General features: G+C 42.3%; 1 protein-coding gene across 1 annotated transcript in view; it reads left to right on the top strand.

Moving 5' to 3' along the window:
- Positions 1 to 11,557: 11,557 nt before the first annotated feature.
- The window catches only part of KCNU1 (potassium calcium-activated channel subfamily U member 1), a 135,178-nt gene continuing 131,707 nt past the window's right edge, over positions 11,558 to 15,028 (top strand). The window contains exons 1-2 of the mRNA XM_007170105.2: positions 11,558 to 11,752; positions 14,776 to 14,892. Coding sequence (XP_007170167.1) covers positions 11,558 to 11,752; positions 14,776 to 14,892 — 312 coding nt within the window. The remainder of the gene's footprint in view (positions 11,753 to 14,775; positions 14,893 to 15,028) is intronic.

Below are 15,028 nucleotides of genomic sequence, written 5' to 3'. Positions count from 1 at the left end.
CAATTTCACGAGGCCTGCAGAATTACTAATGACTACTGCATGTTCCCAAATAATTGAAATCTTAAATGTTATTCACAAAGGCCAAGAATCCATTGTTTTGTTTTCTTATGGTTCTTGATTCCCAGTAAGATACTTTATCTGTAGTCTTTTTAAGTTATTATTATCCATGACCATCTTATTCCCCTTCCAAATAGCTTAGATAGAAGTCAGTGTCTTTGGGATCTAGCCATTTTCCAGCCTCTCCTTTACAGTAGTCCTGGATGCTGGGTGTTCTGATACCTAATTTACTCAAGGATGCTAGTTACCTTGTCTAAGATCATAGACCTAGTCAGGGGTAGAAGCCCCGACCTTTAGGTCCCAAAGCATGTGTTCTTTCCTTTAAACTATGTCTCCTCTTAATTTCAGTGCTCGATTCTATAAAAGAGAAATGAGATTTACAGATCAGTTTCTAAAAAAGAGATCAGCGGGGAAGGGAGGGATTCATCATTTTTAAAGCATCCCAGATGATTCTAATACGCAGACAGAGCTGAGAACCAAGCTTCCCAAGTGGTCTGGGTCCGCTTACCTTGTTTCTGCTCCCTCTCCCCTCTGCATACATGTTCATTCTTGCATTTCATGACATTTTCTCATCTGTTTCCTTCATCCTCTAAATTCTACCCACTCCTCCTTAAAAATCTTATCTGGTCTCATGTCCCTCTTTAGGGCTGCACCCCTGAGGTTCTAATTAAGTACTAAAAGCCTCTTGATAGTTTCTCACTATTTTTTGTGTGTTTGCCTTTGCTGCACAGCAATCTCCTCCACTAAACTCATCTTTTAAAGTGTGAACAGTTTCTGCAAGATGCAGTGGAGGAGACAAAAGAAGATCTATGAATCTCAGCTGACTGATTTTTTTTTTTCATTTATCAAAATGAAATGAATATGCAAGAAGTAAATGCCTACAGCTAGCCTGACCCTAAACAAGGAACTTGCACCTTCAAAGTATATAATTCCAGCTACAAACTTAAAGTACTCAATGGCATATGATGTATTGTAGGTTATATTATATGCCCTGCCCAGTGCATTTCAGCGCATTGGGGCTATTTCCCTGTTCTGAACAGTTTCCAGCGTTGAGACCTCAAATTGAAGTATTTCTACGTGACCTGGGCCAGCCGCCCAGCGTCCTCTCCTTCCTGTCTCCCAGGAGGTGGCCACTGCCATTAAAGCATCGCACCATCCTAGTCTGACTTCTCCTTAGAAGAGCTGTCCTCCGTGCAGGCTGCAAAATGCTGCTAATTAGGTGTGTTGACTGGCCTCTCCCTTTCAGTGTGCCTTACCTTCCCTTTTCTCCAACCCCCATCCACTTCTTTCCTCCTTAGACTGAAGAGCTCCCCTTAGATACAACGCGATTTCGAAATCAGAGCGGTGGAGGCAATCAGGATAGTTACATAAGGCCATTAAAGGTCCTTCATTAGCATCGAGTGCCCCTATGTAGTGAACGGTGAGGCGTGGGAGGAGGAGGCTTGAACCTCTCTGCGGGGAAGCAGCCTCAGAAGCTGAAGCTTTCCCCGCCCAGGATAAAGGCAGCAGCCTGTATGTAACAGACCAGTCTGTAAGGCAGCATTGCTTACCAGTGATGCAGAGGGGGGAAATGTTTGCTCAGTCCTTCTACGGTCCCTGGCTTGATCTGAAAATTAAACTGACAAAGACAGAGAAAAGCATACAAATTTCATTGAATTTCTACATGTAGATGAGAGAGTCTTCACAAGAAAATGAAGACCAAAAAAGTGACCAGAGCCAGAAGTTTTTCTACCTTTTCGACAAGGAAATAGTAAATTTGTGAAGAATTGGAAAGACAAAGGGGTTTGGGCCAGGGGTAGTTAATGGTGAAGGAGTAACTAGGAAGGTGAAGGTTAGTTTAGCAAGGTTTGCTTATACAGCCTGCTTGGCCCTAAATTTTCTATCTCTGGTGATAAGAAAGTCTTCTTTCTGCCCTGTACAGGGAGGGTAGCTTTCACAGGGGAGTTTTATGACCTGTTTCAGGGAAGAAGGGTGACAAGGCAGGGGAAGAGTGACCTTCTTGCTTCTGCCTGTTGTTTAAAAATTCCTTAAGATATTTAATATGCCAAGATGCCATATTTGGGGGTGACCTGTCCTGAACCCCGTCAGTGAGAACACTGATTCTGGAGTCAGCTGGACTGGGGACTGGGCTTTGAATCCACATCACCACTTGTTAGCTTAGAGACCTTGGGCAAATTGCTGAATTTCTCTGGACTTCAAATCTTTCATCTCTGAAGTAGGGGAATTTATATCTATCGTACACAGTTGTGATGATTTAGTGAGACAGTCTGCATAAAGTGTTTAATATGGAGCCTATGTTCAAAAAATGACAGCTATTATTATTGAGTGTCCAAAGTGCTGTCCCACTGAGGGCTTAATTCTTTAAATTTACAAGGTGCTTTTTCTCATAGTACCTAACGTGACCCTCATGCAATCTGTGAGATAGACATTTCCAAGGTAGGTATTTTATCTCCTAGGAGACTTTTTCCCCAGATCTGGTAAGTAGCAAAGTCAAGACTCAAAGCCATCACTTGAGGGTCCAGGGCACTGACCCCTGGCCACAAAATACCTCTTGACTCTCCAGGGGAAGAGCCAGCATCTGCAGAGACTGTGGTTCCCCTATGACTAATGAGTTTCTAAATGATGTGCAGTGGTGTGTTCTGGTTGTTTTCATTCCATCTGCTTGACTCAGCCAGGAAGCATTAAAGCTGAGAACTCCAGCTCTCACATGCTGTCAATTTGTTTAATGATTATTCTAGGAGCAGGTGATTTCTATTAGAAGGCAAGTGACAGATTGCCTATTAGAAAGAAGTGCATGTTTTTCAAACTAGGGACCCTCAGCACTCAGGGAAGCAGAGCTGGCTCTTCCCAACCCCGCACTCAATAGCCAGGTTAATGATGTGATTATCTGAGTGTTATTTGGCCAGGGTGGGGTACTAGACTCTGAGCATCCCCATTGCCAACTGCTGCTTCACTCCAGAAGCAGGTGGGAGACGTAGGGTGAGAAAGAATAACAACCAGTGTGTGGCGGGTTTAGAAAAAATCTGGAAACCAAAAGGGCTCCCAGCAACTTATTTGCCAGTTAGAGAAGGGATTAGAGGAGGACTCACAAAGCCAAGGGGGGAGAGTCCTGGACCATCTTTCTTACAGCACCGCTGACTTTCTAGGGGACACTTGTTGAATTTCTTCTACCTTTCTGTGCTTTGTTTTGTATCATCTCATTAAAGGGGGAAATTTTTAAAGATTCCCCTATTTCTTGATTTTTGGGGTGGACCTGGATTGTCTATGATTGAGATCACTCTTATAAAATGGTCTTTGCAGCAAGAGAAGCCCAAGCAGAAGACAGCATTTTGAGCGGAGATGCAATAAAATGATTTACTATTTTGGTTCTTTCATTAGATTTTCTAATCGAAGGATGGTGCTTCAGGGCAAGGATTAATTTTGCAAACATAAGTAACAATTCTCTGATGTATGGAAATCCAGAGAGGAGATGTATCCAGAGCAACCTTTCCCAGACTAATGAGATTCCTGTGCACAGCCCCAAACATCTGTCCCTCCTCCGACTTCCCGGAGCTGAGCCGAGGCATTTGCAGACAGAGAGAGACAGGCTCTCCTTTACCCACTGTTTCTCAGGACTCCATTTCTTCCCCCTACTCAGAGCAGGAAACTGCAAAGGTGTGATTTTAGAAGGTTTTATTCGTATGTGCCCCAAAGCAAAAAAAAAGCCTAACTTTTCCTTTAAAAAAAAAGGATAGGGGTTCAAGGCGGACCTTCAAGGCCAAAGTTAGTCAATGTTGCTCCCTAGTGGCAAGATTTCCAAAGAGCAACCTTTGCTTTGGTGAGTACAGTAGTCCCTGGGGTCCCGGGAATGTTGGTTCCAGGACCACCTCATACCAGAATCCCCGGATGCTCAAGTCTCATATAAAATGGTGTGATAAAGTTGCCCTCCATAGCTGCCAAGTTCCACATCTGCAGATATGGAGGGCTGACTGTAAGTGCAGTGACACTTGTCACTGGCCCTTGGCACTGGTGATTATAGACAGTATAAATGAGGAGGGGGAGGGGTCCTTGCTCAACGATGGCCCTTCCATGGAGTTTGGCTTTCTCAACCAGCAAATGAAATCTTGCCACCAAATTGCTTTCTCCTTTCACTATCTCTTGGCCAGAAAGGATGTGACCCATATCCCTTTTGTAGCACTCTTCCCATGCCTCACCCCCCTGCCCAACCAGCAATCAGTTCAATGCTTGTTAGAAGTGAGATCAAAAGATGTTTTAAAATACTCAGGAGGCCCAAAGATTTTACTGAAGAAGCTGACCATTAGTGCTTGATGACTACTCACCATCCTAGGGTTATCTTTTTCCTCCAAAATGCTGTGCATTTGGATGGGCGGGGGTAGCTCTGCTTTCACAAATTGAAGAATATATTCCTCTGCCTTGATCTCGGTTTCCTCATTTAAAAAAAAATAAGTAGAACTTGGGGAATGAACAGATTTAATGCTCAGTAATTCTTGTACCTCAGTGCTTATCTATATAGTTTTTACATATTCCAAAAGGCCCTTACTTCAAGGACATACTGAAAGAAGAAAATAAGTGTATTAATGCAGTAGCTACATTAAAACTCTATATCAAGGGTATTGCTTATAGAGGCAGTTTTTCGACAAATGCAATGAAAATCACAATGCTGATGAAGAAAGTCAGAAATACTAATAAAGAGGGCAACATTACCCTGTGATGGGAGAAATAATAGAGCTACGCGAGTAAGCCAAGCTCTGTTTTAGCAGATGTTAACCAGTCTCAGAGCATTTCATTTGCCTTGTGCATGCATATCACTTGTTTGGATTTTCTTTAAAAATACGTAGATAAAAAGAAACTTGGTTTCTAGGAAGTTATTTTGTGTCTCTAGAGATTTCATTTCCCTCCTGACATAACTGGAAAACTGCTGGGTTGTTCCCCACACCAAAGATGGAGCTAAAATCCAGTCCTTGCATCTCCTGCCAAAACTCGCAAAGAGACGGGTATTTGGAGAGGAGTGTTTGGGTTAGCGTGCCAATTCAACGGGAGCTGATACAGAAAAGATGGCTTTCATCTCCTCTGCTGTCGGTGACAACTCAGTTTTTCAATCTGATCTCCAAGTTGGATATGATTGCCTGGAGACTCTGACACACAGTTCGTTGAAATTGCGATTTTGGAAACACACTCACACAGCACCCAGAGGAATCATGCAACCAGCTGCTGGGACAATGCTTGGTGATCCACCTTAGCTTGTCCATGGTAGACCAGTAGTTCCAAACAGGAGCAGTAGACAGAATGGGCAAAGCAATAGCCTCGTGATCCCTGCATTGGAACCACGGCCAGAATCGCTGGGTGGAGCTGCCAACATGAACCTCCCCATTGTTGCTCTCACACCACTCTTGCTGGTGGGCATTAAGCATTCCAGTGAAATCACCAGCTTCATGTTCAGCTGGGCTGATTGCTGAAGAAGCTGATTGCATTATTCATTCTCATGAAAAGATTTTTTGGACTCTCAAGGATCCATGGAGATTATATTGGAAAAAAAACCCCCAAACTCCAGAGTTATCAACAGTCTAATTTATCCTTCTATTTTTTCAAAAAGGACAGAGTCACAGAGGATAAATAGAGAAAGCCTGAACAGAAAATGGGTTTTTGGTTAGAAGCCCTGTATTTTGTACGATTTGTCTCTTTGTTTTTGAAACCCTGTATTTTGTACGATTTGTCTCTTGGTTTTTGTTTTTCATTTCTCCTTTCTACTTCTTTTCCGGGCGGTTCTTCCATCTTCTTAAAAACAACAACAAAACCAGAACCAACCAAACAAACAAAACCCTGCTGGTTATTTCCCTATGAAATACTTCCATCTACTGGCCAAATGAAGAAGGCTCATGTCTCAACTTCTTTGTTCTACTTGTACTAGGATTTATGAAGACCACCCTCCAAACATCTAGTATAATAATCAGAAATCACAAATCAGAAAATTAAAGAGGTTGAGGAAATTCTTCACTTTGAACCTAGCAATTCACCCAAGTAAACCCCCATGTATTTGACACACATGAAGTTTGCAATCACCCAGAATGAAGTATAACTCTGCAGTGTCACAGAAAACAAATTAGTGAGAAGAAGGGATGAGAGACCAGGCAGAGAGATGGGAAGAGATGGCCTCTCTGGCAAAACAGTTAGCATCTTTCTAATCAGATCACATGGAACGAGGCTCTGGGTTCAGAGATGGAATCAGAGATTATGGCCTAGGTAACCATAATTCCTCTATGAAGAAAAGTAATTCCATGAGAGCTGAAAAGAAAGAAAGTTGTGTTCCAAGTTAACTTATCAAAGGGGACACCCTTTCAATAAAAAACCATCAGAAATGATGCTTCTTCCTTCTTGTTCTTTTTTTTTTTTTTTTTTTTTTACATTTCATACCTGTGCTTCATTTATTATATTTTGCTTCTGGAAGTTTGCACCTCTTAATCCCCCTCACCTATTTCTCTTTTCCTCCATCACTTCCTCTTTATCCATTCATCTATTGATGGGCACTTAGGTCGCTTCCATATCTTGGCTATTGTAAGTAATGCTGAAATGAACATAGGTGTGTGTGTACCTTTTCAAATTAGTGTTTTTTCGTTTTCTTTGGCTAAAACCCAGGAGTGGAATCGCTGGATCATGTGATAGTTCTATTTTTAGTGTTTTGAGGTATCTCCATTACCGTTTTCCGTAATGGCTGAACCAATTTACACTTCCACCAACAGTGCACGAGGGTTTCCTTTTCTCCACATCCTTCCTACTTCTTTTCGATGATAGCCATTCTGACGGGTGTGAGGTGGTATCTCATGGTGGTCTTGATTTGCATTTCCTTGACGATTAGTGATACTGAGCATCTCTTCATGTGTCTCTTGGCCATCTGTATGTCTTCCTTGGAAAAAATACCTATTAAGATCCTCTGCCCGCTTTTTAATTGGGTTGTTTGGGTTTTTTTGATGTTGAGTTGTATGAGTTTCTTGTTCATTTTTAAAAAGAATCCATATGGGAAATGAGGTCAGACAGTGGAATACGGAAAGGTGTTTCCAATCTATTAGAGAACTAATCTGGGCTTATAGAATCAAAGATTCATAATGTGTCAAAGCTGGTAGGAATCTCAAACCCCAGAGCAGCCTCCTTATTTTACTGATGAGAGAACTAGGATTGGAGGAGCATGAGAATCCTGTGGAAAGACTTCTATTTCAGAAGTAACCCAACAAATTCAACAAAAGGTAAAAACAAAACTCAAGATTTCTGTATGGATTTTAAATACAAGTACATTGTTTATAATACCAGCCTCTCCAGAGCCGATAATTTCTAAAAAACAAACCCATATGCTCACCAAAATAGCATGGACATTCTACTGGGCTAAAATAACTACCACAGTGGACCATCTTCTGTGCTTTGTCCACTTAGAATAAATAGGGAATGACAGAGTGAAGAAAAAAGTACGGTGCCTTTTTTAAGTACGGTGAGTTTCAATAGATCATGGATCTAAATAGAACCTGGACTAAACCATATTCCCTCAAAAGAAATCTCTCTTTAAAATTGGTTCATCTACTGTCTCTCCTATTCCATGCAACTTTAAGGAGAGGAATTAAACCAAAATTGAAAACTGAAGAAGGTGAAAGGTAAAGATCTGGTGCCTAAAATAGCTTCATGGAAATACCTTGAGAGACAGTGCAGCATTTCCAAAGTGATAGACATATTAAGTCAACAAGAAGATGCTTACCTCAGACACAGCTTCCACTGTGATATGAGTGTCCTGGGGAGGTAAAACCATCTTCATCCTTGACTTTAGACCTGATTTTGTCATTGACTAGCTGCCTGAACTGAGGCCTCGTATGTCTTCACCAGTGTGTTTGACCAATGGTGTAGATGTCCCTTGGGGTATGAAATAAACCCCTGCTTTTTGAAATAGAAAAAGGTAGGGTTAAACCATTAACTAGGATGGATGGTTTCAGGCCCTTTAAAGATACCATTACCATATTATTCATTACTTTCAGAAGCGTTCAAAACACACACATTCACGAGTGCTGCTCTGTCCACTTTAAAAATGAAGTTCTTTCTCAGATACGGCACGTTTCTAGAAGAGAGCAAATTTTTGAAATGAAACATTTATTTAGTCTCATTATAAAGTATAATTTTTCCAGAATATCTGAGTGCCCAGAGGTAAATTACAGAGATGTGTACAAAGTGAAGCTGTTTTTCTAATGAAATCACTGGCATGGTAAAAAAATTCATCTGAACTGAAAAATAGAAAGTTCATCAGTAGCAGAGTCTTCATTTCTTAAGCCTCGTCTTAAAGGCGCAGCAGTGACAGGCCCCAACGACCACCTGGAAGTACCAGCCGGAGGGCGGGGTCAGCCTTGACACATCCTCCTCCCCATGTGCAGACCTGACCCCTGGACTGGACTTCGCTCACACCTGCCCACTCGACTCCACCCAGCAGCACCTGGGTCTCACCTGCACTAGCCTGCACTCCTTCCGACCAGTGTCTTCTCTGCAGGGAAGCCAGGACCGTCCTTTCAATCACTTAGCTCCCTTCTTTAAAATCCTTCAGCTGTTTCCTCTTAAGATAACATTTTTTGTTTGTTCGTATTTCTTTTTATCTTAAACTGGAACACAAAGGTTCCCTTCTGACACTGCCAGCCTTCTCTTGGGCCGCTGCTTTCCAGCCAACCAGCATCTCCAGAAGTGCCATTTCCCTTCCCACCTTTGCCCACGAGAATCCCCCAGCCTCCCAAGGTTTGTCCCAGCTTCCCGAAGCCCACTGGGGCTCCGGGCCCGGGTAGCTTCTCACGCTTCAGACCCCAGCTTCAAACACGACATACTTGAGGCCGCCTCCTCACCACCTCTAGGGATCCTCACCTGGGTGAGGGTCCTCCTTCCACCACTTGGCTTCTTCCCCAGACACTTTACAAGTTTCTAATTGTAAACGTCTTCCTCCAGTAACTGTATCCCCTGGGAGGGGGTGAACTAGGTTTGTTCTGTTCACCACTGTGCTGCCAGTGCTTGGAACAGAGTAGTTGCTCAATGCGGATGCGCACATGCGCATAGACACACACATCTTGTCACCGTGTGCGGCCACACATCTACACACCACACACCACGCCCTATGCATATACACACTGCTGGTGGCACTTCCTTCGGAGGACAGTTTGTAGTGACACGTGGGAAATACGGAGTAGGAAGGTGTGATTAACTTAAGACGCATGTATCAATAGATTCAGTATTTCATTCACCTAACAAACATTTTGACAGATCGATGATTTATTCATTCAGTCACCAGGTATTTGCTAAGTTCATGTGATTTGCCTGGTATGTGCTGGGTGTATGATTGGACACAGGGTACTTGGTGAAGAAGACAAGAGGTAGGATCCCCAAACTTGTGGAGCTTATGGTCTGGTGAGGGAAGACAGAAAATAAACCAGGGAACAAGGAAATAACAGAACTATAAGTGCTATGACGTGCTAAGGGAGAGGGTGTTGGGATGCTGTAACAGAATCCTGGAGCTGGGCCCTCCTTTTTGTAGGATGGTCAGGAGGTCGTGAAGGGACATTCAAGTGAAGACTTGAAAACAGCAGCTGCTAGAGATGGGAGTGGGTGATCCAGGCAGAGAGAACAGTGTTGTAAAGGCTGGAAAAAGCAAAGCCTGCGTGTTCTTGTAGCTAAGAGGAAGCAGTGCGGCTGGAGCACAGTGTGGGTGAGGCAGCATGGCGTGCAGGGTGATCAGCTAGCCCAGTTTGTCTCCCAGGGTGCTGGATTTTCACTACTGAACCTGAGGCAGTCCTGGGGAAACGGAGATGGGTGCACAGCCTAGGTTCAGGATGAATTTGGAGAGACTGATTTGAAACCATCCACACATTTTTGGACTCACCACAGAAGCTAATAATATTATCAGAGTAGAAGAACATTAGAGAAACAAACTACCTGTCTGTTTAAATTGAATTAAACATTTTTCTGTTCTCATAGGTCAGTTTCCAGGAAAAGGGGAAAAGGTGCCTAGACAGCATCTTGGAAAGAATTTGTAATACTTTGACAATATTCAATCACAAAAGTTAGGAAGTGAGAAAATTTCATTGATGGTGACAGCTTAATCAGACTAAGTCAATGATGTGAATGAACTTTGACTTGGAAACCGTGATCTTATTTTCCAAATACCTATAGGCGTATAGTGTGTATGTGATACAAACAAATAAATCCCTCCCTTCCTCCCTCCGTCCCTTCCTTCCCTTCCCCTCCCTTCCCTTCCTTCCTTTATCCTCCTGTCTCTTCCTTTCTTTATGATCAGTGCCATTCAGAAAAATAACTCTAATAGCTAACAGTACCTTTTCTTGTATTGAGTTTTATACTTTTCTAAATATGATCCCACTACCTTATTGAACCTCAGTGATTCTATCAAGTCTGTATTATCATAAAATAAGACTATGAAAAATTAAAGTGACTTGGTAGGCATCACACAGTAACTTAACAGAAGAACTGGGGCTGGAGCTCAGAGCTCTGAACTCCTAGAGCACAGTTCTTTATCATGCTGCCCTCTGCTAGTTAGCTAGCTTAATGACGGCATTTTGTGCAAATTATAGGTAAACGTAAAGGAAGGAAATATACCTGTGGTAGCATTTCTAGGAAATGCTATCGTTAGGTCTGCCACTGGTAGCAGAGTCATGACAGACCCCGAAGGACAACAGCATTTCTCCTGGGTCTCATCAGCTCATGTCAGGTCATCTTCACAATAACTAAGAGGAACTAGCCCCTCCCTCGGGCACTGACATTTCGCCTGCCACTCGTGCACACTGAAAGGCATGACATTTCTTACACCTTTGAAAACATCAGAGGAAATAAAAGCTATTGCTCTCATTTTGAACTTTACCTCCGCTGGACCAAAGGGTTTGCTGACAGGGTGGGGATAAAAGCAAGAAAGGGGAGGATCCCATAAGGAAGAGATAAGGGGAACAGATTCCTGAGCTCAAAAGCAACCAACCAACGTTCACCCGGGTGAAATTGCTTCCTGCAGCTCCTGCACTCTGTACCATGCCTTTCCGACTGAGAGGATATGAAAAAATCCTGAAGTACTTTTCTCATCCATCCTTCTGTGGTTACTGAGAATGTGGCATCACTTAGAAGAAGCAGCATGTTGACACACATGTGGTTGGAAGTCATTTCACTCAAAAAGAGTTGTCCTGAAGTTGTTTGCACAAACCAAATAGATGACCCTTTGACCATGGCCACAAAGGATACAATTTCCTCAGGGTCGTGGAGAAAGTCAGTAACAGCATCCAATCTAGAACTCTGGTCTTCCGAAGACCTACGTCGTGGACCTTCTGCCGTTCATTCATTTGCATCCTGTGAGTCGGCACCTCGGTTGGTACTGGACCCTCTCGCTGTTACTGCACGGGGCTTAGGACTCTAATACACCGAAGTCCAAGTCCTGGAATCATTACCATGTGATCATGACATCATAGAAGAAGCAGCCCGACAATTCTGTCTCCTGATGTGTCTGACCAAGTCAGAGGACAGTAGTGGGGAAGCCCTGGGGAAAATGTCTTGTACAGCTGAGATCCAAGCAGCGTTTATTCTTTCTTCCCTTGTGACCTTCTTCAGCGGACTCCTCATCTTATTAATATCCAGGCTAATCTGGAGGAGCATTAAAAAATGGCAAAAGAGCGAGGGAAAAGGAATTTTCTTGGTCAGTTCCCCTGTATGAAGATCAGAGACAGGTTTGGCATGCGTTTGTGTTTAGAAGACCATGGAGGCTTCACTCAGTTTTCCCGGGTTAACAGCCAGCTCTGATGTGGTGACTTAGAAACGGGTCCATCCTGCTCAGGGGTGGAAAACAGGACCCCAGGCCGCCATGCCAAAGGGTGCAGCTGCAGGGCCAGGCCTCCTCTCCCACCACTGGGAGAAGCAATGCCTTGTGTGGATGACGGTGCATGTGAGCTCTGGAAACAGACGTCATTGTTTTGAAAAAAACATCCGCTAACATGAGGTCTATGCCTCTATTTCAAATTTTAAAATGCCAGTTGTGTTGGGTACCACGAGGAAGGCAGAAAGGAGCATCAGTGTCAACCTCGCCTTCATGGATCATTCACGCAGGATGCTCATATACTCACAAGTATACATTGCCTTTTATACACATTAATACAACACACGGAGTTGTGCACACATGCAGAAACCCATGCATACATGCACACGCCATCCAGCCACAAACTCAGGGACACTTCTTTACACCCAAACAAGCTTTGCAAGGGTGGGCACTATTGAATAACAACTGGAAAATGATGATGGTAAGAATAATGGTATCCTATCCAGGTAAGACTCTGCTTAAGAGAATAAAAACGCTCAAATGTTACATAATGGCTGTTCTGGTACCAATGGTTGAAAGCAAAGATCTGTTCACAGTTTTTCTTTCCCCAATTTTATTTTTCTGATTTCCATAACAGAACACATAAACTGTGTTTTGTAATTAATACTGAAAAGTTGCTTGAAACATTGCCTCTTGATGCTAAACATTGACATAAAATAAAAGAATTTATAACTTGGTAACTTTTTAAGGTCATTGCCAATGTCATCATATGAAATTCAGGTGTCTGCATTCTAGAAGTGCCCAACATGGAATTTTATAGATTTTGTCGCTAAATGAGTTTATGCTGTTACTAATTATTTCTAGATTAAAGACAGTAAGCAGTGGCATAGCAATGGGGGAATGAATCCTGGGGTTCTGATTTCTTAACAACACTGACGGTGCGTGAACGGGCACTGGATATGGTGAACATGCCTCCTGCCTTTTTTTTTTCAGTGCACAACTGAATTGGTGGAATTGTTTAATCTCCTTAGACTTCTGCTCCAGGAAATGTATCTTCTTCCCCATTATATTTTTGTGTGGTTACAAAAATGTGAGAAGGCATTTGTCCATAAACATTTGCTGTATTTTTCATTTCATTCTTTTGATACAATTTATGTCTGCCCTCCAGTCCAGAGGTACCTTTTCATTTCAAATAGGAAGCAGATGTTACAAAATGTTAATAAGCAGGGTCTGAGCAACCAGAAGACTATACTGTTCCGCTTTTAAATCTTGAGGAGAGAGTTTCCTAACAGTTGAGTGACTTCTTAATAATTCACCGTGTCTAATTAAATTGAGAGTGTTGTATTTTTCTCTAAGCCTTTGGGAAAGTTGGCCTAATGCAAAACTGTCACAAATCTAAGTACTGTGGAAAGTTCTTTTAAAAATTATTTGGAGAGTCATAATTTTCTCCTTAAATGTGCATTTTAAAAGATTTACTACATTCATAATTATGATTTTATTATATCTTAGGGCCAGTTTGTTTTGCCACAAAAGGCACCTCAATTTTATAATGGAATTCAAATGAGTGTTCCATATTCATGCCATGGAATAGTTTTTTAAAAAATCAATGCCCAGACCACTTCCCAGGCATGCACAGGATGAGTCATATGTATTAGTGGCAATCGTTGATCAAGATATAAACTCTATCAAATAGCCATTTAATGAGACTTCTCTTCTTACCATTCAGAAAATACGAATAGAAAAATTTAATCATTTCAAAAGCCTGGCTCCACATAAAATGAGCTTTTCTAAAAGTCAGAGGTCTTAGTCTGCATGGTGTGGTCAATCCCGGTTCACTTGTGTCTTTCTCAGGGGTAGTTCAAGACTGTCAACAGACACAGAGGCTAGTTCAGACTCCAGACTGTCCTCATTGCCTGCCCACCGGCAGGTCATTTAATTTCTCTGTACCTCGGTTTCCTTATCAATAGAAAATGGATTTAATCAGACTTACTTTGGCTACCTCATAGGATTATTATAAATTTCAAAGACAGTGGTCCCTTTGTATCCCTTTGTGGTTGCAGGACACACCCCCAAAATCTGAGGATGCTCAAGTCCCTTATATAAAATAGCATAGTACTTGCATATAACTTGTGCACATACTCCGGTACACTTCAAATCATTTCTAGATTAGTTATAATACCTAATACAATGTAAATGCTGTGCAAATAGTTGTAAATATAATGCAAATGCTATGTAAATAGTTGTCAGCACCCCATAAATTCAAGCTTTGTTTTCTGGAACTTTCTGAAATTTCTTTTTTTAAATATTTTCTATCCGACGTTGGTTGAATATGCAGTTGCAGAACCCGCGGATACAGAGTGGGGATTGTATAATAAGTAAAGATAGTTTGTAAACTTGAGGAAGGATGATAATTTCAACAGGATGTGATACCAAATAAGGAATTAAAATCAACATAAAATGGCGAAAAGTTTCCTTCTTCTTTCTCACTCAAAAAAGCAAATACTTAAGTAATCACCTAGAAATCCACTTGTAATTTTTTTCTTTGTCTGTGTATCTTGATAGAAAAGGATAAGACACTTATTCCCAGAACAGAGAGAAGCTCGCTGCTCCCGACCCTGATCGTAACAATACTGTCAGTGTGAAGGGTCTGGGGCTGAGAGTATGTGAGATGGGCATGGTGAAGACTGCAGAATTCAGAATGAAGATACTGCCAAAGAGCAGTAAAATGCAAACCCAGTAAAATTCATCGTGTGAAATAGGGAATAAGTGAGTTCAGGGTTCCCGGGGTTGGACAAGGTGTAGTGCGTTCCGGCTGACGCTCCAGCAGGAGACACCATCAACACGCATAAAACAGATGACCTTCTCTGAGACCCAGCTCACTCTCGATTTCTTTCTCTTGCTTCTAGGAAGTAATGTCACGTAGCATGGACCGTAAACGTTCAAGAAGTCTCACTTTCCAGGGAGTTTTTCGTGATCGTGTAGAAATGTTGCTCTCGGCACAGACCTTTGTGGGACAGGTGTTGGTGAGTACATTTCCAGTGCTCACGTGCTAACGAACTTTAGCCACGAGTGTGATGTATGGTCAGTATGAAAGCATCTGCTGGCCTTATCTAAAATATCACTACCTCCCAACGGCTGTCTCCTTTTGTCTATGCTCTC

This window comes from Balaenoptera acutorostrata, chromosome 21, assembly GCF_949987535.1.
Source record: "Balaenoptera acutorostrata chromosome 21, mBalAcu1.1, whole genome shotgun sequence".
Lineage (NCBI taxonomy): Eukaryota > Metazoa > Chordata > Mammalia > Artiodactyla > Balaenopteridae > Balaenoptera > Balaenoptera acutorostrata.
This window is presented reverse-complemented; position numbering and strand designations above follow the sequence as displayed.